At 31.9% G+C, this 25,987-nt stretch overlaps 1 protein-coding gene and 1 pseudogene across 1 annotated transcript in view; one reads left to right on the top strand and one right to left on the bottom strand.

Moving 5' to 3' along the window:
* Nucleotides 1-515: 515 nt before the first annotated feature.
* The window catches only part of LOC145296270 (uncharacterized), a 67,769-nt gene continuing 42,297 nt past the window's right edge, over nt 516-25,987 (bottom strand). The window contains exon 2 of the mRNA XM_080142472.1: nt 516-1,592. Within this exon, the coding sequence (XP_079998598.1) occupies nt 1,274-1,592 (319 nt within the window). The 3' untranslated portion in view covers nt 516-1,273. The remainder of the gene's footprint in view (nt 1,593-25,987) is intronic.
* On the top strand, nt 13,301-13,419 carry LOC145296587 (5S ribosomal RNA; annotated as a pseudogene).

The raw sequence follows: 25,987 nt of genomic DNA on the forward strand, positions 1-25,987 counted from the left end.
TTTTAATGTGATTTTTAAGTTTTCAAATGCTTGTTGTTTTAATCTTCAATTCATTATCAAGATTCTGGATGTTTTACAAATTTTGCACGCTTTTTCCTCGGCTGTGCCGTTCGTTTAAATTGGAAACGTCGAATCTGTATATTTTCCCAACCACCATGACTTTACAAATTTTTATCAACAGACTATTTTTTCAATTGCTCCCAGATTTTATAAAGCGCAAATGTTTTGCGATTACAGTACATTAGATACTTTCAATAACATACTAATTTCAATGTGTGAATTTATGATTGCTTATTTGTTTTTACCATTTTTAGTTACAAAGAAATACATTATTTTGAATGAGACATCATTTAAACATATCTATCAACATAATGAAAGAATCGAGGTGAGTCGGACAATCCCAACTCTTTACTAAGAGTTACGTCAGTAAACGCTGAAAATAAGCAGGTAAATCTCTAGATTGAATTAGAAACAAAGTATAATGTAAAAAGAATAAAACAGGGCTGAGTCTAAAACGAAAATACATAGAGTGCTTCAAGTTATTAAGTTGGTGAAAAACAATGCCGTTTTTCTCATTCGACTTCAAAAAATCATAACTAATTTCATAATAAACTTTATTAATCGAAATAAGATTCATTAGAATCGACACATTTTTACAAACGGGAAACAAGTTTATTCATCTCATTAGCATAGAAATCCGGAGTTCTGGAAGCGATGAAGTCACTGAAGGCCAATTCTACATCATCTCAACCTTTGAAGCATTTTTAGCACAGGAAGATGTTGAGATGCTTGAAAAAGTGATAATCGGTGGGCGAGAGATCCGGTGAATATGGCGGATGAGGCAGTCTTGTAGCATAATTCGTTGAACTTCTTCAAGGTCAATTGAGCAACATGCAGGCGAGCGTGGCCATGGAGGAGAATTGGCCCCTCCATATTGACCAATCTCGGGAACATACGTAGGGGCTTCCGGTGCATTTTCTCAATTTGTCGGCAGTACTTGTCTGCTGTACACGTTCCGCCCGGATTCAAGAAGCTGTGATGGATGAGACCAGTCGCAGATAATCAAACAGTCACAATACTCTTTTTTGTTGAAATTTATGATTCGGGAATTATTGTGAAGCTTCTCCGGAATCCAACCACTGTGCCAAAGTCACCGGTTGTAATAGAGGATCAACTTCTCATCACACGTCACAATCCGCTCGGAAAATCAGTGATTTTTGTTGCGCAGAAAGAGCGTAGAAGACACCTCAACACGACGATTTTTGATTATTGTTCAATTCATGCGGCACCCATTTATCCAACATGTTGAATTCCATATTTGCTTTAAATAGCAAACGACGGTTAAGTAGTCAACCTCGAGTTCAACAGCAACTTCTCGTGTGGTTTTGCGATAGTCGACTTCAACTAAGGCTTTGAAATGTTCGTTATAAACCGCAGTCGTCACCATTGCCAAATTTCTAAAACGACCCTTGTAGCACACGTTCGTTAGTGTTTCCTGGACCAAACTCATTATTGGTATCACAAGGTGTCTTGGCAGCTTTTCGATCTTAGTTTTAACAGGAACAAGAACATCATCCATGTTGTGAAAAATCCTGCAAAAATGAATGAATTGATTAAGAACGGTAACACATAACGAAATTCAATAGAGCAGAATACGCTCTTCAAAATGATATTTAACATGGCCATATATATATATATATATATATATATATATATATATATATATATATATATATATATATATATATATATATATATCAATGAATTAATTCCGAAATCTATATATATATATATATAAGCGAAAATGTATGTATGCATGTATGTATGTATGTATGTATATGTGTATGTGTGTATGGTTGTGTGTCTGCTAAAAACGTTCGACAGACACAACAGAAATTCACAAACTCAGTATCATTTTGAAGCACCATCCTTCGCTCGAAAAATATCGAAAAATTCGCCAAAAACGTTCATTTGATCACCCCGAAATCGACAATTTTCGACAGGGGGGTCAACAAAAACGGTCCTCCCGTGACGACGACCGGTTCTACGCATGCGTCAGATAACGTCATGACCTGATTTAATTTAAATAGTTGAAAAACTGACTAAATTTCATGTACGTCGCGTTAGGTCAGTTCGTTAGCGCGTTGGTTCATTATCTGAACGTTTTGGATTCGAATCGTGGTATGAGATGTCTTTTTCTTTTCGATGTTTTAAATTTAAATATTGAACCAGTGTTATTTAAGCCATTTTTCACGTAACGTTCGTTTTTCTGTCTTTTTTTTTACTTCGCTTATCCATCCCTGAACACACACCCCCAAACACCCGGGTACTCACAGATTTTTTAAATTTTAATATCGAAACAGGCTTATTTAAGTCATTTTTCACGTGTTCGTTTTTCTGCTTTTTTTTTTCGATGTTTTGATTACACCGCCCCGCTTAAGTTTTGACGTTGTTTTCTTTTTTAGTTGGCTTAAAACAATGCTTACGTCTTCGTCGTCGTCGTCGTCGGCGTCGTCGTCGGCGTCGTCGTCGGCGTCGTCGTCGTCGTCGTCGTCGTCGTAAAGCTCGACGACTTCCGTGCGTGCACCTGTAAATTTGGTTCTAACTTTAATAAATGCAAACATCTTTCAGTAACTCATTCTGGCTGGCTGATTTTATTTTCAAACTTCGCCTCAGGGCTTCGGGTTCGATCCTACCAACTTTTGCCCCTCCCCCCCCCGTTTCTTTTTTATTTAACACCACACACACCTCCAAACACCCGGGCAACGCCGGATACCCCCGCTAGTCATATATAAAAGTAACATATGTGAGAAAACGATATTGTTTTGCATCGACCTAATACAACAGAAAAGTTGAGGACTGTCTTGCGAAAAAATAAATGAGGGAAAGTCGATATTTTTAGAGGATTTCAGGATTCTATACTCCACTAGCAAATGCTTTTTTATTATTTGAACACGGAACCGAATGCAGTGCAATTCTTCTATAGTATCAATTTCATGCGTTATCTTTGCGAGCTTTTACAAAGATCAAAACGAAGTCTATGGGAAGCTTAATTTTCATATAAAGAAACACCCCCACACACACACACACACACACACACACACACACACATATATATATATATACATATATATTCATAAATTACTATTATTACTATATATATAATATTACTATTATTACTATATATATATATATATATATTCATAAATTACTATTTTATATATATATATATATATATATTCCAAAATTACTAGGGAATTCTAGTCAGGTATTCACATAACATTGCTTAAGTAAGCATTGGAAATCTGTACATAAAAACTTATATCTCATTTAAAGTCATGTGGACATATGAAATAATATATATATATATATATATATATATATATATATATATATATATATATATATATATATATATATTATAGCTATTAAAAAGGAATACATTTTTTGTATTCATAGTAAAAAGAAGGACGGAGGGAAATCATTCGATGAAGACAGAGAAAAAAAGTTAGATAAATAAGGGGGTAGAGTCGGCTGACCAGGTTTCGCCCTCACTTTCCAAAGCCGAATCGATTTTTTTTTGTATAGAGAAAACGAATTAAATCGGGGGGGGGGTGAACGACTAAAATGAAATAAAATTATCGGAAAGAAGAACAAAATTGAGGAACGACTTAAATTATGATAATTGCACAATGGATTTATTTTAGTCGTTCCATCCATAAGATGTTTCCTCTCCATTGTACAAGTATCATAACGATAGATTAGTCCTTCCCCCATTTCCTTCTTTTTTTCCGATAATTTTATTTTATTTTAGTCGTTCATCCTGTGTAATTTCGTTTTCCTACACAAAAAAAACAAACAAACAAAAAACAAACAAAACGACGATTCGGCTTTGAAAAGTAAGGGCGAAACCTGGTCGGCCGAATCTACCCCTTATTTGTATAACCTTTTTCTCAACCTCTATCGAATGTTTTCTCTCCGTCTTTCTTTTTACCAGTCTTCCTTTTTAATAGCTATAATAAATTTTTGTACCCTCCCTCAAACATATAATGTCATATATATCGAGAGAGAGAGAGAGAGAGAGAGAGAAAAAGAGAGATGGGACAGAAGATAGCAGATAGACGGGTATATTTTGTTGAGACGGAAGTATCATGTTCGGTTGGCTGCTTTGTAAGCCTGTTGTACATAAAATAAATGAGTATCATTTTTAGAAAAAATAATCGTTACATTTTTTAAACTGAAGTCGTGGCTTCGTTTGAAGTAAGACTATTGCTGTCATACCATCGACCATCGACCAAGCCCACACAATTTACACTGCGACCGGTGTCGGCATCGAACAGCGATTTCAGTCGAATACAATGAACAGATGATTGCAACCCATGCAGTAAACGCACACAGATCCTCGATCATTATCTCTAAGATCATAACTCGCAGATCTTATTGTCAGGTGAAGAAGAATAGAAAAAAAAGGGGGAAAACAATAAAGCTTGACTAGTAAAGTAAATAAGAGTCCAAGAAAACAACAAAAATACACCCTTACCTTATATTTGAAAGGCAGACACTAATAGAACCGGTCGGAATCTAAAAGAAGGTGGGGGAGAGCAAGCAATACACTAACCCTTCTCATTCATCATTGGTGCTTAGGTGATGCAAGGTCACTTGCTTGTCGACAATTCGTGTTCGAGTGGCCATTGGAAACATTGGAAAAGACAGGTCCACATAAAAAGGGCATAAAAATTCTTGGAATGTAAAACCAAAGTGGTTGAGTGAATGTGATACGGTTTTGAGGAGGAGAAGAGCAACGTTTTTATTGGATAATAGCAGACTTCAAAAACCATGGAATTGATTCCATAGATCTTGTATTATCCATTACTCATCGCATAAAAGTTCCTCTAAAATGCGTATTCAAACGCACACACACATACCTATACTCCTATGAATATTTTTATTTTTGTGTATTGATATTTAAACAACTTCGTTATATATGAGTCGTGAAAATTTATTCATCTGCAAAAGATCTAGCTAATTTGCATATTCTTTTAAACATTCACTGTAATAAATTCTCTTTTAGTTATTTGGTTTTCTCATGGGATGAACATCTTTAGTTAACTATTTCGTGTAATTATATCATGTTGATATTCTACAAAATTTATACTTACTTAATATTTGCGTAAAAACTTCATAGTGAACATAACACTCTTTCTATATATATTTATGCATGCCTATATATATATACATATACATATATATATATATATATATATATATATATATATATATGAAAGAAAAATTACAATTAAATTAACAAAAATGATCCAAGATGATAAAACTAAAGTATATTATAAATATTAATAAAGTAATATTTATGAAGTGATCTCAAACAGATGTATAAACTTGCTAAAACCAAACAGGAGATAGAGCTTATATCCATTCACGGGAAATCACCTTTTTCTTTACTCTATTCCCTATGCTTCACTTTTTGTTATCAAGTAAGATTTTGACTTACTTGCAGTTACATCAAATACTTTTGCATGCAAAATTCAATCCAGCATTTTGCTAATTCCTACCCTCTGATGAGAAGGAAAGTATTTCTTCAAAACTCACTAATTTAGTGTGTCCTTTTCAAATTAAATAAGATTTTAACTCTTTTTCAAAGTGTTTTTTAACATGTTTTATTAACTATTTGCTCTTATATATATATATATATATATATATATATATATATATATATATATATATATATATATATACATATATATATATAATGTATATCTATATATATAAAAATGTAACTGTTGGTTCGTTCGGAATCAATTGTCTAAAAAAACACTGGACGGATGGCTTCCACGTTTTGGTATAATATGTTTACTATATCCATGTGTTTTTTTATATATTCCTTTTTAATTATAACATTATACTTAATTTTTCTATGATAAATAGGTGTTTTTCTTTGTACCGAGAGGCCATTTTTTATTTAGGGACAATTATTTATTACCGCTTCCTGTCACGTGACCAGTTTTACAATTTAGCGGTTTTCCTGCTAGATCTGGAGATTTCGTTTGCAATCTAGCGGGGAATACTAGAAAATCTGGAGATATTTGGCACCCACACACCCGCATTAGATTCACTTGAAAATACTTTAAAACATAAAATAAACTCATTCATGTAAGTAAAAAAAAAGTAGCATTTATTGCCTTTGGTAACAATTATTTATTGATTATTTGTTTTGTTTTTCACCTTTTTTTCGACTAACCATTCTTAAATCTCACTATAAAATCGATTTTTCCAAGTACATTTTAGGTGGGGGGGGTGGCATTCCAATCTCCGTGTACACATAGATTCGAAAAAGTTGTCAAAAAACAAATATATAACAAATAAATGTTATCAAAGGCAAGATAAGTTACTTTTCTGCCAAACTGGATATATTTTTCGTGTTTTTATTCAATGTTACATATTTATTCAGCTCGAAAAACATACAGTGTTTACCGATGTATTCGAAAATTCAAGATGGCGTCTCACACCCTCTTTAACACCGTAAGTTTGGAAAAACGGTGTAATAAATAAAAAACTATACAAAATACTATTAAAAACCCGCCGAATATATATCAACCTATGTCACAGTAACATGTATTGAGCGAGATTTAACAGTATTTTATCCGGTTTTTTATTTATAACATCTTTTCCCAAACTTACCGTGTTAAAGAGAGAATCAGACTCCATCTTGAATGTTCCAATACATCGGTAAACACTGTATGGTTTTCGAGCTGAATAAACATGTTACATTGAATAAACACACGAAAAATATATCCAGGTAGGTAGAAAAATAACTTATCTTGCCTTTGATGACATTTATTTGTAATATATTTGTTTTTTGACAACTTTTTCGAATCTATGTGTACAGTAATACAAACCCATAGTGAGAAAACACGGAACATTATGGATTTTTTTGGGGGGGGGAATTAGCGATTTTTGAAAATTTAAGACGATAAGTTTAAAATCTAGCGATTTTCTGGACATTTCTTTCTCCTGATCTCGCGGTTTTTTTTTAATCTAAGTTGACAACATTGCATTACTAAAAAAACACCACAGACTTAATGTAAACAGAATGTGTTTACAATATCGGTAAATTTTCAATGGGTTTAATTACATGATTATTGATAATGTAACCATGTGATTGAACTTTAATTTAAATTAAACACACGTGGTCGCAAAATGAATGCCGACGCTCAAAGTGTATACACATATTGACTCCTTCCTTTACTTAAAAATTCACCAAAAATCCGGAAATTAACGAATTTTAATGAAAATTGCAGTATTTTTCAAATAATGGTCGCAGAATATAATGAACTAATTATTTTTACTTAACTCTTAGTGAAAATGTTTTATTTTGTTTAAACAAAAAAATACCTTTACTAAAGTTATGGTTTTCAGTAGTAAATAAAAAATGCAAGAATTTATTTTTGCTTTTTTTAAAGCATCGTAATTTGTAACAATAAAAAATAAGTTTTACAGTAACATTACGAAAAAAGCCCCTAAAAAAGTCCGTATTAATGTATTCGATATAACTCGAAGAAAAATGAATTATCGGATACTATTCAGGAAATTAAAGATTCAATTAGATTCCTATTTCAGTCACCTAAATTATTTAGGGTGAAATGAGTTTAGGAATTTATAGCCAAACCTAAATGTTTTTTTTTTGGTAAATATCCAGATACGCTACTACAGAACACCGACCACTCTTATTTGTTTTTTTTGGGGGGGAGGAATGTGATGTTTGGGCGCGCGCGCGCCACAACATCACTCCCCCCCCCCGCTCGCGCTCCCACTGTACAAAGTAAAATCTTCGGAAAATGTTAAATGGTGGTCTAGTTGGTAAATGTCGGTGCGTTACTTACGGAAAATTGGAAAATTCGATGTTCCAGGTAAAAAAAAACCCAGATAAATTACCCTCCCTACTCCAAGTTGGTGTGCTTTCCTTTTCTTATTTTATTTCTTTTTCAGCTAATTTTAAATTTTCCACCCAAAAAGCGCTATAATGTATTTTTGAAAATTAGAAAATTCTATGTCCTGGAAAAAAATCCCCTCCCCTCAACGTAGTTTGCTTGGTGAAGGCGTCGTTTATGCTACAGCGTGCATGCGCATAGAATAAACGGAAGCTGCAAAATGGTGGAAAGAAGTTCGTGGGTTCAGGGGTAAGTACAATGCAAACGGTAAATTTGCCCCAAGTATGACTATCAGATTTGTTGTCAGCGACCTCAATTACCTATAAAAAACAAATTAGAGTGGTCGGTGTTCTGTAGTAGTGTATCTGGATATTTACCTTTTTATTCTTGCTTAAAAAATAGCATTAATGCAGTAAGTAAGGTAAACTGACTTTTCCGTTTAAAAATGGAATTATTTCCCTTTCGTTATTAACTTTTAAAAAAAAAAAAATTTTAATAAATATTTTGTGTTTTATATACATAAAGTACAATTGTTGAATGTTACTGTTTTGATTATATTCGTTTGGGGGACACAATTAAAAAATTAAGAAAGATTAAAATGAAGCGAAATTTAAGTTTCCGTTCCATTTTTACAACAACCGTAAAACAGTGCATACTCAGCAAGTTTTATCGTAATTTATAAGCATATTGAAACACTAAATCAACATTTTATTTATTTTTTTGCATAATTAATGATGGAAGTATTTTTCTATTTATTTTCTTAACATCTGTTAAAAAAACAATAATTCGTACATTCTCTTGAAAAAAAGAATCAAACTTTTCTCTACTTTCACATGTGTTCCATTTTAACAAACTGGGCCACAGCAACGCGTGGCCGGGTACAGCTAGTATATATACATATATATATTTGTTTCCAAAAATTTTTCTACTAAACTTTTCTCTCATTTGTTAGTCCGCAGAAATGAAACTCAATATAAAGGGTATTCGAACCCATGCGAAACTTTACATTTGGGTTTTACCCGGAGGAAATCGGTGCAAAACTGTGAAAATTATAAACAATGGAATTTGCCAGGTAGCAGTCGAAGGACGGCATTACGAATACGCATGCCTAACGTAATAGCTATTTGTTCACGTTTTAATATTATGTCCTGCAGCTGACATGTTTCCATAAGTTAGGCATTAAGGTCAAAGGAAAATGTAAATCGAAGGCTAAAAGTGTTGGTTTCGATCCTCGTTGGTGACGCACGAGTCATGTTTCCAAACTTTTAAAATTCTTACTAAATATAATGTAATAATAAATATGATATCTTCATTAATTACAATATAATATTTAAGCATATTTTACGACCGGCCAACGCCGCGAGGGATGATAGTACATATATACATACATATATATATATATATATATATATATATATATATATATATATATATATGCGTGTGTGTGTGTGTGTGTGATTGATAGAAAATTATCTATACAAGAAATACATACATATGTATCAATTATTTTATAAAAGCGACTTTGTCTCTTTATGTCTGTGTGTGAGATGTCGTTCTCCAGGAACTCGGAAACGGCTGAGCCTATTTAAAAAAAATGTTCAAAAACTACACCACATTTCAAGGATCGAGGACAACTCGAGGATCAGAATGAATCCGTGTACAGAGTCAATGGGACAATATTGTAGTAATTATTAGTAAGCGGAATTTCGTAACTTAAATACCTTAAGGTTCATCATCAAGAACTTGTTTACGTTGGACTTGAACACGATTATATTATTGTTAACTGGTAAGCTAGAAAACGGAACAGAGTTCCACAGGCGTGCAGTTCTCCGAAAGGATTTTTGTTCATGGAATCTACGTTTAAGTTTAGCGAAGCTAAAGAGTTGGGGAATTATTGTGTTTACAGCTAGACGAGTTCGTCAAAGTTTATCTCTAATTATCTCTCCTCTGATCTCGAGCGCGTGGTTCAGTGGGGGAAGATGTGGCTGGTTACCTTTAATGCATCCAAAACCAAACTCCTATCCTTACATCATCAACGCTCTGATCCCCATCTGGCATCAATTTTGATGGATGGCTCTTGTCTGGGAGAGGCCGTGTGTTTTGACAAGCTTCTGGGATTGACCTTTACTCCTGATCTGAAATGGAACATGTACATCAAGTCTGTTGCCAAGGTCGCTGGAAAGATGGTGGGATCCTTCTACCGCTCCAGAAGATATCTCACTACTGATGCAATTCTCTATCTATATAAAAGCCAAGTACATCCAAGGATGGAATACTGTTGCCATATCTTGACAGGAGCTGCTAAAACAGCATATCCTGCCTTGACAGAGTACAAAATAGACTTCGTGGCTTAGTGGGGGATGCCCTTTTCTCTACCCTGCAACCTCTCTCCCACAGAAGAGACGTTGCGAGCCTATCCTTATTTTATCGTGTTTTCCATGGCAGGTGCTCGTCTGAACTCCAATCTCTGGTCCCCCCCCCTCGCCAATCTTTCACGAAAACACCCGTCTAGCTTAATCCACTGTGAAAAATTTCCCCCACTCTATATCTGTGCCTAAATCAAAACGCGGATTCTATGAACAAAGCTTCCTTCTTAGAACTGCACGCCTGTGGAACTCTGTTTCGTCTGCTTGCTTCCCACCGGACTACAACTTGGATATCTTCAAGTCCAACGTTCACAAATTCCTAATGAACCACCCCGTTAAGTAAACACTTCATCAAATCTCCACACTAATGTAATGTACTTGCAATAACCCTTATCCCTGAGTTGCTTCCGGGCCTTGATAAGTGGTGATCACTATGTACAAAAAAAAAACGCGTATGTATTTATAATACACTTTTGTTGGGTAAAATCCTACAAAATTTCAAACTTGTACATTCAGAATTAGTGCTTATGCCAAACATCATTTCATATTGTTAGATTCGTGCTCATTTTTACATTGAATACGAATAATCATATAGTCGTATCAATCGCTTACTATGTTCTGAACTGATATCAATACTTAGTCCGATGCACCTTATTATATAAAACGGATTCATGCACAATTTCATTCAGATCGGCTCAATTATTTCCGAGAATATGCAACGAATAAGTGTGGTATTGTGGTGACTAATCCATATGTAATCCCCGTAAATCGCTAACTGTGCCGCGAACGGATATCAGAATACTTTACTTTGCTTCTTTGTACTATAACAACGGTCAATACGAAGTTCCGATAAAAAAAAAAAACTTGGATGGACAGAGAGAGAGAGAGAGAGAGAGAGAGGGAGAGAGAGAGGGATAGGGAGAGAGAGCATGATATATAGTGCTCGTCTGAGCTTCGATCTATTGTCCCACTTCGTCAAACTTTCACGAAATACAATCGCCTAGCCAAAACCACTATCAATAATTTCCCACACTTTTTATCTGTGCATAAACCTTAACGTAGATACCATGAACAAAGCTTCTTTCTCAGAACTGCATGCATGTGCAACTCTCTTCCGTTTGCCTGCTTTGCAGCTGACTACATTTGATTGTCTACAAGTCCAACGTAAACAAGTCCTTCATGAACTATCCCCCTAAGTAATTCAATGTACAAAATTTCCACCATTAACCCTTATCCTCGAGTGGTCTCCGGACCTTGATAAGTGGTTTCTCTTTTGTAAAAAAAATAAATAAATAACAGAGATAAACTAAATTTAACTTAGTTGTTATCTCTTCTTCTTCCTCACATGTGTCTTTCTTTTTTGGGCATCTTAATTCCTATTCGCCCATTCTATTTGATTTGGAGTGTTCATACAGAATACGTAGTATATACATTTTTTTTTTTAATTTTTAGATGAAAAAATATAAAGTATCAGAATCTTATTATACAGCATATGGAACATCCACGAACTGGAACGTGCTACTTTTTGGATTCAGATTTTTACGTACAATTACATTTTTACGGTATTTAACTTTATTATATTGTTAGATGAAAGTACACAATGTGTTTATTAAGATAGCAGGACAAGTTGTTTTCTGTGGTTGATGAAATAAAATACATTTTTAACCGCATTTGTGTTTATTTCATAGTTAAAAAAAGGAAAACATTCAAAATCTCTTATAAGCAAGATATTTCTTTATGACTGTTTAGGTTTACACGAAATATTTCATACAGAATGACGGTTCAGAAGTTCAAACACGAAAAAGTTATTCTAGTAGAAAGAAGAGAAATTATATTGCCCTGGTTAATAATATCTAGTTATACATTTCTTTTTTTTAACACCTTTTCGATCTGCTCCTTTTGTTTCTTGTTAGGTGAAAGTAAAAATTATTTGCCAAAACCCTCCTCATATTTGAAATGGATGAAAGTGTTTTTGTATACAACAATTAAAATTCAATTCAATGTGACTTTATCATTTTAATATCGTTATGAATTTTGATGTTGAATATTAAGTGTGCGAAAAACGGTATGAGAGTTCCCTTCATGCTCCAAGTTATGGAAACTACGATTGATTACATGTCTCATTTACCGCTAACTGGTTATGAAGTGTTGCTCATTTGACGTTAAATTTATATAGGAAAGTGATACTAATCTTAAATATCTATTATTTTTAATTGCATATTTATGCATTTAATTGCATATATTTTATGCACATATTTTCAGGCTGTTGAAACATAATAACAAAAAAAAAGTCGATTTTCAATTTTTTAAGACGGAAACTTCCCTGGGGTAGATAATGAAATTTATTTGTTCTTTTTAAGATTTTCAAGTTAATTATTTTTTGCAGTGGTTGTGTTCACGGAATTGTTAGTTGAAAAATACAGATTAAGTCATTTTACCCCACCATTCCCATAATCCTAATGGGTGAAAAAGGGGCTTACTTTTTGGGACTTTTAACACCAATTTGTGTTTATTAAATAATTTACCTGGAATAAGCTCCACTATTACATAAAAAGACAATTTCCCTTCATATTTCATGTCTGCGTGTTTGTTCCCTATGTATTCGAAAACGACTAGGATGATTTTTATGCAATCTAACACAAGAGGATATTTTATGTGCTTGGTAGTGTTGTTAGATAGGTTTTATATCAGAATGTCTTTGATAAATATCGATAATCGAAATATTCCGATAAGAGAAAGGACCAGACGACTTGTTTTTACCGAAGTTAACACCTTACCCAACCTAAAAGCCAACTGCATTAAAAAGTTTTATCTACATGCAAGCCGAACGCTGAACATATAAAATCCACAGTATGTTCATAGATATGATAGCGGTGCGTTAGATTGAATGTTTCTTTTAAAGCACAGTTGAAGTATGATACGAGATTACATTTTAAAATTTAATTCAAACAATTACATATACACATGATTTAATCTTACTGTAGAGTCTATACATATAGCATAATCACGTTGACACACCGGTTCCCATCAGATCACAGAAGTTAAGCAACGTTGAGCCTGGTCAATACTAAAATGGGAGACCAATTTGGAAAATCCAGGCGCTGTATTTCGGAGGACTTCGACACCTCCATGCAAGAATTTCAAAACCCTAAGGTCGTCATCTCCCCTGACAGGGATAACCATGCGACTGGGGGCCGTTTGTTAATTTCAGCCTCCCATGAAACTTCCTCCTTTGGGGGAAGCCGGTTAAACCCGACTAGGGGTAGTGCTGACGCAGTTACAGTTTACAGTAGAGTCTCTAAAGTGCAATGAAGAATATAATTTATTGTAGACTACGTCATTGCGAAAGACATGAGTTTTCCTTTGCTGCACCGCGATGTGTCCCCGACTAGAGCAGGCAACCAATCGATTTGATTGGAAAAAGAGTGATTTCACCGAGTTCGACGACATAAAAAATATGGGATCAGTCTGAAAATTACACCCCTCACGCACGCACACACACCCACCCACACACACACACACACACACACACATATATATATATATATATATGTATACATGTGTGTGCGTGTGTGTTGTTTACATATATATGTTACTACTTTCTTATATATATATATATTTATATATATATATTAGCTCACATATTTGTGTATGTATCTATACATATATATCTTTGAAAAAAGGCGAATTCTGAATCGCTCTAAGCAAGAATACAACCTCGTCTCGTCAAATCACTAAAGCGTAGTAAAGTTTGAAAGTAGTGGAACACACATACTCACATTTCAAACAAAATCGGTGTACGAAATAAGGTCGACGAATAAATCATCGACAAAGTGCATCTAGCATCTACTGCAATTTTATTACGTGTTGCAAAGTATGTAATAAAATAAAACATATAAAATATGTAATGCAATTTTATCCTATGTTTTATCGCTTCGGTAGTTTTTTTTTTTCACCTCAAATGTGAATATGTGTGTTTTATGTGTTTCTATAGTTCACCATGGTTTAATGATTTTCCGAGTTGCTAGTCTTACTTAAAGGAACATTCCACCCATCATCTAACTCTAAAAAAAAAAAAACACGTAAAGTGAAAATCAAAGCAAGAAATACAAAACGATAATAGAAAACTAGACACAATAATGTCTCGTTCTTAATTCTTTGCACGAGCTTTTTTTTTTCACTCGTTTGCAGAAAATGGTGAATATTGGTCTTTATTATTGCTGAATCTCGTCGGGTTTGGTCAGGATAGAGAATGTATATTCGATTGTGTATATTTTACCTGGCAACTACGATTGGATATTAATAGTCTACTTTTATGGTTTTCGCTTGATTGCTGCCGGCTTGTCTTAATGGTTTTTGGTCAATTCTCATAACCTTCTACTGTAAGAGAGAATATGAATGCGGTAGAGAATAGTGTTTAAAGATGCTCTTGAAAGGTGAACATTATTTCCTGTTAGAATACCATGATAAAAAGAAGTAGTTTTCATGGTAATATTAAACTTTCATCTAAATGATTTAAAATAATCTATATATCTATAAAAGTGAAATTGCCTGTGTGTGTGTGTCTGTCTGTGTGCATATTGCCCTACCAAATTACTCAATCAATTTTCAGTCTACAGACTCCAGATTTGACATAAAGAGTGTTGAGATTTGGGACAATATTTTTAATCTGTTTTCTGCCAGAAATTTGGTTGTCAAAAAGTCAAAGTTTAACGTTTGACCTTTGAAAACTCTGCCAAACTCCTCCGCAAATTTTATGCCTAAACACTTGAAATGTTAAATTTAGGTTCATTGGGCATGGATGAAACTTTTCATTTGATTAAAGCCCAAATGAGTAAATTTTTAGAGTTCAAAATTGGGGTCAAAGTTTTTAAAAAAATTGACCTCTACGATCTCTACCAAATTACTCAGCCAATTTTTGGTCTAAACATACTAAATGTTACATAAACTGTATTATGAGATAGGAGGGATTTTTAATCGGTTTTTGGCAATAAAATCTAACTGCCAATGGTAAAGTTTAAAAGATTTTTACCTTTGCCATCTCGAGCAAACTATTCAGCCAGTTTTACATAAATGGTATTCAGAAATACAGCAAACGTTTTAATCATTTTAAGGGGATATTTGGCGGCCAAAACATCAAAGTCGAAACAATTGACCTTTGCAGACTCTACCAAAATTCTCCTCCAATGTTGGGTTTAAATACTTGAAATGTTAAATGTACATTACCTGGACATAATATATATATATATATATATATATATATATATATATATATATATATATATATATATATATATATACACATACACGCATTCATATAGAGTTATGAAGAGCAAATCCCGGCTGAACTGCTAGTATATATATATATATATATATATATATATATATATATAAGAGAGAGATGTTGTTTGTTTTTGTTTTTGCGATACGTCTTTAATGAATTCAATTATTTACGAAAGTGCATTTTCACCTAAATGCAAGTTGAGAATAATTTTCCCTTTAACCAATTTGGTATCCCCCACATGGGGAGCGGCATATATATTATTTTTAAAATATAATTATCATCTGACACGTGTTTTGTCATTTATGGCTTATCAGAGTGGCTGAATCTTACAAGATTCTAAGTCGTGACCCCATACTAATGAGACTAAACTCCTTATCGCCCATCCATCTCGCACGCCTGTTTGTATATATCGTGATTTACTGAGATGTTGTTTGTTTTTGCGATATGATTTGAATGAAATAAAAAAAAATAATAATAATGCCGCTCCCAATGTTTAGGCACCAAATTGGTTAAAGGGAAAATCATTCTCAACTCGCATTTAGGTAAAAATACACTTTCGTAAATACTTGAATTCATTCAAAAGGTATCACAAAAACAAAAACAAACAACATCGCGATATAGCCAAACAGTCGTGCGAGATGGATGAGCGGTAAGGAGTTAAGGCTCATTACCGTGGAGTACCGATTTCGAATCTCGCTAGATTAAGTCACTCTGATGAGTCCTACACGACGAAACACGTGCCAGTTGATAATATCTTAAAAATAATATATATATATATATATATATATATATATATATATCATGAAGGTATAAAATGTTTTCAGTTTAAAATATGTTCATTAAACAGTGTACCTTATGTATACATTAACCAAATTGTAAAAATAAACAGACATAAATACGGCTTGATTATATATATATATATATATATATATATATATATATATATATATATATATATGAAGTGAAAAATAGTTACACAGTTTTAGAAGATACTAGACCACCCGTGACCCGTTGGGTCAGTACGTTATATTAGCTGTGGAATTCATGTATGAGCGTGACACTTGTGGCATAAAGAAAATAGGTTTTTTTTACATAACAGAAGCATTTCTATGAAAGTATATTAAAATGAAAAAAGAATATAGATAGATTTCTATGAGTCGTTCTGTTTATTATAATTGTTATTTTTTTTCTAATTACAGTTACTGAATTATAAGTGGTTGGTCATACTTATAGGTAAATATGCACTGAACAGGTATCATAATCCTTATTATAGTTAAATTCAAATTTTGATATATCATCTTTTAAATGAAATTGTTAGTTGAAAGTACAGAATAATAAAAAAAACACTCTCCACATGTTAATAATGGCTTTTTAAATAGAAAATGAAAATAAAATGTAACTTTTTTCATTTAATTTAAGCAAACATTCAGTACCCATTGTGTAAAATATTTAATTTGTATGTTAATAATAAGGTCAATAAAATTAAGACAATTCTTTTCTATTTACATTTTTTGTACAATTAATTTTTTTTAAAGAAAACTTTTGTTATCCTTTTGCTTAATTGAGACTTCTTATCAGGTTCTAAGTCTCTTATATCCAGATTAATTATATTAATCAATTTATTTTATTGAATATGTATCGCTGAAAAGCACGGGTGCTTAAGCACTTATTGTACAGAAAATAAATATTGTATTCATATGCTAATAATAAGGTCACTAAAACTAAGACAATACTTTTCTATTTACAACGTTTTTTGTACAATTTGAGTGTTTTAAAAAAACGTTTATGTTTTCCTTTCGCTTAACTATCCAGTTTTACATCGCTCCCTTTTTCTCTCTCTCACACATACACGTAACTATTTCTCGCGTACGTAACGAAAACAGAGGGAGTAGGAGTGTTGAAATCTATGAGAGTGAAAGTGAGAGGTGTTTTCTTTCACCGCCGCTGTTTTTATTTATAATGAGTGTTGTTTTTTAAAAGGGAGAAGTTTTTTTGAAACTGCGACAGACTTTACGAAGTTGAATGTTTGGTTATCTTTCAGATGCAAGGTTCCTTGTTTACTTGCGATTGTAACGATGTAAGATTCCGTTGTACGGAAGACCAATTTGGCCATAATTTAAATATTTAAATTTATTTACTGAATTTAAATATTTAAATTGATATACTGTTTAAATGATAATATACGTCTACGATGTTTTTATTGGCGCTTTTCTTCGTATTTTTTAATAACATTTTTTTGCACCATTTACAAGTTTTTTTTTTACAAATAATTTTTTTAATACTGTAATAGTAAAATTATTTTAGTAAAATTCTATATTGGATACGTTTTTTTTATGAAGTTTAAGTAAAAAAAGTTCACTTTTTTTATTATTAAAAATACATTTCATGAAAACACTCATTATAAAATGTTCACGTTGTTTAATTAAAAGTTCTCAATTTTAATCTAATAGTTTTATAATTTTGTTATTTTGTTACAAATTTCTAATAAAGATTATTTTAATTTTAACGGTAATTTGGTTTTCATTATAAACTCCGTCATGTTAAAGGCTTGAAAATCACTTTAAATCCATTTTAATATTTAAAAAAAAAGAGAAATCAACAGGAAAAAAATCTCGTGTGAAAACATTACGAGATACTTTTTCCGTATAATTAATAAATGTATCTTTATTTTACTATTACAGTATTAAAAAAATTATTTGTAAAAAGAACTTGTAAATGGTGCAAAAAAATGTTATTAAAAATACGAAGAAAAGCGCCAATAAAAACATCATAGACATTTTGGCCGATTTCGTCTTCCGTACAACGGAATCTTACATCGTTAAAACCGCAAGTAAACAATGAACCTTGCATCTGAAAGATAACCGAATGTTTTTAGCCGTTAAAAAAAAAAAAAAAACTACGGTTGATTTTATAAAATTATTTATTTATAATGACATGAATTAAAGATTTCTCGCGTACGTAACGAAAACAGAGGGAGTAGGAGTGTTGAAATCTATTAGAGGGAAAGTGAGAGGTGTTTTCTTTCACCGCCGCTGTTTCTATTAATATGAGTGTTGTTTTTTAAAAGGGAGAAGTTTTTTTGAAACTGCGACAGACTTTACGAAGTTGAATGTTTTTAGCCGTTAAAAAAAACAAAAAAACTATTTGATCAAATTAAATGAAATTGTTTGTATTAAAAGCGATAGAAAAATTCCGGAATTGGAATAACGGATTGAAGACGTTGCTATTTACGCATGCGCAACCGGATGTTGAAAACCGGAAATCTGATTGCAAACATACAAGACCCATAGACTTTTAGTATTATATAGATTTATTTTGATAAGAATTTAAAGATATATTAAAACACTTCAATGTCATCAAATGAGAAACCCAATTTTTAATTTACTTTGTTGGTGTTGAATTCCAATATTTCGCTAATAAAATTAGCCTCATACGGGTTTTATGTCTAGCCGTATTTTAATTTTTTTCTTCATTTTGTTGATATAATGGAGGAGGTAATTCCTGGAGAAGAAAAAATCAAATGTACATGCTGTCCAATTATTTAATATTATTTAATGTGTTACAAATCAAATTATAAATGATTTTATTATTTCATGACATTTAAAGTTTTTTAATTTTTGTTATATATATATATATATATATATATATATATATATATATATATATATATATATATCGACTGATTAATTTATATAGTACTGGCTACACATGAGCACACATATTTCAGTAAGTATGAGCCAGTCTAAATATTTGTGAAGCCAAAATTATAAAATATTTTTAACAATAAAAATATACAAAGTTAAAATAAATATTGGCAATCTCTTTTACTTCAAAAGAATTATTTCTATAATATCTACTGATGCAATGAGATATCAACAAATACTTGTTAAACTTATTACAACTGATACTGTATTTTAAAGGCTGGGCATACTTATGTTGGAAGACTATTGCGAGCAATAAATGATTAAAGTAAATCCAATTAATTATTTTCCTCTTTGAAAATACTTCCTAAATAAACAACAAAGGAATAACGAATACGTAAATTTCTCAGTGGGTCAAGGATTTTATCAGACATAAATATAAGAAAATTCATAGTTACCACTGCATTTTAACGTCTACGAAGACAATTCAAGTATAAGTAATACTTTAAAATCAAGATATATATTAAACTTTATTTAATCATATACAGAAATATAAAGCTTTCTCTGTCGGCTGCAAATACGAAAATAAAGAAAATATAGATACCTCCGTATGAAGTGTTTTCTAATTTTCTAAATGAGTTTGAAATTAATATTTGTCGACTATTCATAAAATGCATGCACTGTACATGTTAAATAATTTAAGGCACACACGCACACACACACACTCTCTCTCTCTAAATCTCTTTCTCTCTCTCTCTCTCTCTCTCTCTCTCTCTATATATATATATATATATATATATATATAGGTGTATATATAAATTGCACGGCATATAAAATAAATTGAAGGCTCTTTGATTAGACAGGAGAGCATTTGAAATGAATATTTCTGTTTACAGCACAATAGAGGCCAGATGTTGTACATGTGCATGCAAATTTTTGATTCCATATATTATATGAATATTAATATACATATATATTATAAATATTAATATACATTATATAAATGTAATTTTATCAAATCAAATCAGTGGAATGAAAACAAAAATGTATTTTGGATAAGTTACAGCGAGGAAGTATATAAAGCTTCCCTAGTTGCACCCCCATGTATCCCCGACTATCGCTATAGATTAATCGATTTGTACAAAAACCAGTTGATTTTGCCGATTTTCATGATAATAAAAGTATTAGATAACCGGAATCTCCGTTGAATTTTATTCAATCTCAGTAAATTTCGTGTACACCTGCTAGTGTTTCATAATTCTAAAATCTACTAATCGATTAAACAAAGTATGAGAAAATATCTTCTGCGAAAATACCGACCGAAAAAACAAAAACATTATGTAATAACATTTTATAATAACATATCCTCAGCGTTGTGTGTTTCTTTTCTCCTTTCGGTTAGGATGTAATTTGATGTTTTGCTTCCATTTTCAATTCCTGAATAGTGTTAGCAAAACAGTATTAACTACCTATCAGCAACAGACCATGATCAGATTTTTGTTGCTACTCATAATGGAATTATGTGGCCAACCACCTTTTCAGGAAGTCTTCATTGCTGACCCTGATTTTTTATCTGTCATGCCTGGCGCGCCACTTCCAAAGATAGACAGATTTACAATATTTTGTGCCTTTTGCCGCCTGGTGTATAAACGAATTAAAAGGACGTTTTTATCATGATGGCATGTATTAAGTTTGCTCTCCATTTATACGTTTAGATGAATTTCTGTCTACTGATTTATCTTTATTAAAAATTGTGCTATATAAACAAAGGGAGTAACCCTTCCTGCAACTTTTAGTTTAGCTTAAAGAGAAAGTGGAAGTTTATTCAAATATTTTCCCCAGGATTACTTCCAATGAACGTATACTCATATAAGGATTCGTGACAAACCCATATCCAGACAGATGCATAAGGATATTACGAATAGTATCGTATCTAATAGACATTTAATCTCTCTCACGCAGAAAGACATATATAGATATTTATATATATATATATATATATATATATATATATGTGTGTGTGTGTGTGTGTGTGTATATATATATGTAAATGTATATATATGTATATGTATATATGTATATATGTATATGTATATATATGTATATGTATATATATATGTATATGTATATGTATGTATATCTATTAATATGTACATATATAGATACATACGTACATATATATGTGCATATATATGTCCATATATATGCACATATATATATATATATCTACGTATATATATATGTCCATATATATGTCCATATATATATATATATGTATATACAACTATAAATACTAAATTTACTCACATAAAATCAATATACGAAAGTATAAATTTATGCGTAAACTTTAAGTATTTACTTCAAAAGTGTTCAATATGTAGGTAGAGCTAGTCAGGAAGTAATACAATATATATGGCGATTAAGCTACACTGATAAGCCCGAAGAGACCTAGAGTGGATGAAACGCGGAATAATAAGTGTAGCTTAACCGCCACATATATTTTATAACTTACTTACCTACATGTATATACATCTATATATATATATGTACATATATATGTATATACATATATATGTACATATATATGTACATATATTTATGTATATACAGTGATGATCATATTTATTGGCACGGTAAAATAAAAGTTAAATTTGTTCTAATAAATTCTAAAAAAGGGATTAAATTAAAGAAAATAACAAAGTATATTATGTATTTTTAACTGGCCTTTCCGATGCAGCAATCGGATTTTAGAAAAAATAAATAACAAAGGAACAACAAACATAATTGCAAAAAACCCTTGTTCAAAATTATTGGCACGGCTTTGTTTTTCTTTTAGTATCAGTATAATATCAATCAATTTCCGCTTTACGTGCTTTCTGAACTTTTTTATAGCCATATTATGCTTGTTTAACGCTAATTCAGTGAATAATTTCTTTCAGATAATTTTTAGATAGCGATTTATTTAAACTATTATAAGTGACTAAATTATAATTTTCAATCGCCATGGTTAAAACTAAGGAACACAGCGAAGACGTCAGGAAGCTTGTTGTAGCATGCCATACCAATGGGGAGGGCTATGATAAGATTTCAAAGAAGCTAAACCTTCCCAAATCCACTGTTAGAGCCATAATAAACAAGTTCAAATCGCAAGGCCACGTTATGAGTTTAGAGGGTAGAGGGAGAAAAAGGATTCTTTCCCCAAGAGATGAACGGAAAATTGTTTGACAAGTAAAACAAAACCCAAGGATCTCTGTTGGGGAGATTGTTGATGAACAGAGCACCTCTGGGGTGAATGTATCTCGACATACAGTTGGTAGAGTTTTGAAGAGAGCTGGTTTAAAAGCATGTCGTCCGAGAAAGACTTCCTTATTGAAGCCTATGCACCTGAAAGCAAGGCTAGCCTTTGCAAAACGTCATATTGATAAAGATGTTGCATTCTGGAAACGTGTTCTATGGACTGACGAAACGAAAATAGAGTTATTTGGCCATAATAAAGTGTCTTATATTTACAGAAAATCTGGCGAAGCTTTCCTGCCTAAGAACACCATACCCACAGTGAAGCACGGTGGAGGCAGTTTGATGTTTTGGGGATCCTTTGCTGCCTCTGGACCAGGGCGACTTGTTAAGGTCACAGGTAGCATAAAAAAAGAAGATTATGTTAAAATATTGGATGAAAACCTGAAGGACTCTGCTAAAGAGCTCTCACTTGGTCGTCGTTGGTGGTTCATGCAAGATAATGACCCAAAGCATTCGGCTAAACTGACTAAGAAATGGCTTGAGGACAATCATATTAATGTTTTGGAGTGGCCATCACAAAGTCCAGACCTTAATCCAATTGAAAATTTATGGAGATCATTAAAATTGAGGGTAATGCAAAGGAAGCCTAAGAATCTTATTCAATTGGAGGATTATTGTCAGGAAGAGTGGGCTAAAATTACTACTGAAGAGTGCAACAACTTGGTTGTAAACTATGAAAAGCGACTGAGGAAGGTAATCAAGGCCAAAGGCTATACAATTGATTATTAAATAAATCGTGCCAATAATTTTGAACAAGGGTTTTTTGCAATTATGTTTGTTGTTCCTTTGTTATTTATTTTTTCTAACATCCGATTGCTGCATCGGAAAGGTCAGTTAAAAATACATAATATACTTTGTTATTTTCTTTAATTTAATCCCTTTTTTAGAATTTATTAGAAAAAAATTAACTTTTATTTTACCGTGCCAATAAATATGATCATCACTGTACATATATATATATATGTATGTATATATGTATATGCATATATATATATATATGTACATACATATATGTATATACATATAATAGACATTAAGAGGAAATTATATATATATATATATATATATATATATATATACCCGTTCACATACACCTGTCACGATAAAGATAGAACCCAGAATTAGATAGAATCGAGCAATTGCATCGACAACAGACAATGCCAAACCCAAAGTGGGTTTCGATGTACTGCATCTCACCAGTTACGTGCTCCGACATAGGGGATAACCCAGGTCGTCGCACTCATGAAGTGTGCAATACTGACGACCTAACCATATGTATATACATATATATACATATAAATATATATATATGTATATACGTATATATGTACATATATATGTGTACATATATATATGAATATATACATATATATATATATATATAGTTTTTGTTTAATTTTAAAATGTCTTGCAGAAGGATGGAAAGTTAATCTCTGGCTTGCATGGTATAAGTCAGCGTCCCCCCCGCTCTCAGTGAAGGACAGGAGACGTTTGTGAATCCGTCCGTCGCCTTCTAAGTCCAAACAAAATCGCAATGATTCAGCTTACCTGATCACTTGGCTCACACGCAATCCGATCAGCTGATTCCTACTACCGGTCAACGTGTCTACAATATAATTTATTCCCTCTCTCTCTCTCTCTCTCTCTCTCTCTCTCTCTCTCTCGATCCATTCTCTTACATTGAAAGATATTAAAGACGGTAAAATTATTAAATCTAAACGAAATGTATACTAACTGAAATAAACGAAATATAAATAATATATCCTATATTTCAATTACGACAACGCCAAAACACCCCCGCGCCGCCGCCGTCATCACCCCCACCCCAATGTAAACAAAATGTGTTTTTTGGGGGGAGATAAACGTGTTGTACTCATTTTAGGTTAAATATACTTTCTGCTTTTTTTACATCGTTAATTGCCGTATTAAGTTTAAGTTATTTTAACGTAAATTTCTTACAAATAAATCTACTTTAATCCGTTGACAACCGTAAGAGCATTTTACAACGTATTGTTTTACTGTGTACGTTTGCAGCATACAGCGTCCCAATATTTATTTCGCGTTTAGATTTAAAGATATACCAAAATTTTTATTTAATGTAAAGTATTATGGTATATGTTCAGTGCACATACCTATAAGTATGGCAAATAACTTATACTTCTATGGCTGTAAGTTTTTTTTTCAAAAATAAACAATTATAAACAGAACGAGGAATTATATCGGCGTTAAACTACTAAATACAGTGAACGAAACGAATAAGTAAACAATAACAATTAAAAATGTTCTTTAAAATCAAGAAGAAGAAAAAAAATTACCTGCTAATAAAAAAATAACAATAATAATTCAGCTTAGAATCATATTTCGAAATGAAAACAATTACCGAAAAGTATGGCAAATCAATTATAATTCAATGGCTGTAAGTTTTTTTTTCAAAAATAAGCGATTATAATCGAAACGAGGATTTATATCGGCGTAAAACTACTAAGTGCAATTAAAGAAACGGTTAAGTCAACATAACAAAGAAAAAAGGTTCTTTAAAAATTAAGAATAAGCGGAAAAATTACCTCCGAATAAACAATTAAAATAATAATTCAGCTGAAAAAATATTTCGAAATGAAAATAAATCTATTATAGAAAATATTTAATGAAGTGCTCCAAGAATTAAACTATCGCAGTTTTCCCCCTTTGTTTTCTGGTTTTGAAAATAGAAGGGTTCAGATTTACGCTAATAATAGGTAAAAATCAAATATAAATTGAAATGAATATAAACTAAATAATTACATTTTAAATTATATTTCATAGGGAGTTGTACACACAGGCAAACACACACACGAACACTACTACTTTATATATATATATATATATATATATATATATATATATATATATATATATATATATATATATATATAAAGTTCCACAAATTAATTTTAAAGTTACTTAATCTTAATTTAGTTAAAATAACATGAATTCTCAATTTTCTAATTAGCAGTGATTTTCAATCTCCTCCCAAAGTCAGCAATTTCTTAACGGTTTTAATTTTTATGGTTTTCAACCATGCTCTTTGACAAAGTTATTTATTTTACAATATTTTAGCTTATCTACTTTAAGGCTTATTTATTCTTATTTCTCACTCCTTTTATCTGCTGGGTGTTTAACAACCAAATGCGATAAAAATATACAACAGAAGATTAGAATATATCTTAATAAACACTAGGCTGTATCACTACCTTGATTATCATTATTATATAACCCATATCTAGAGAGAAAACAAAAAATGTGTTAGGACGAGCAATGAATAGAAGTAAATAACGAATTATTTTGATTATTCGAACTGCTGTTGTCATTTATAGAGTTATTTGCACAACGTTACAGTTTATGTTTTGGCTGTACTTGTAAGAACCCGGAGCCTAATGGATGTAGTACTGAGTAAAATTCAGTTTTAACTTACACTCT

This window comes from Euprymna scolopes, chromosome 16 (genome assembly GCF_053919585.1).
Source record: "Euprymna scolopes isolate OS-2025 chromosome 16, ASM5391958v1, whole genome shotgun sequence".
NCBI lineage: Eukaryota > Metazoa > Mollusca > Cephalopoda > Sepiida > Sepiolidae > Euprymna > Euprymna scolopes.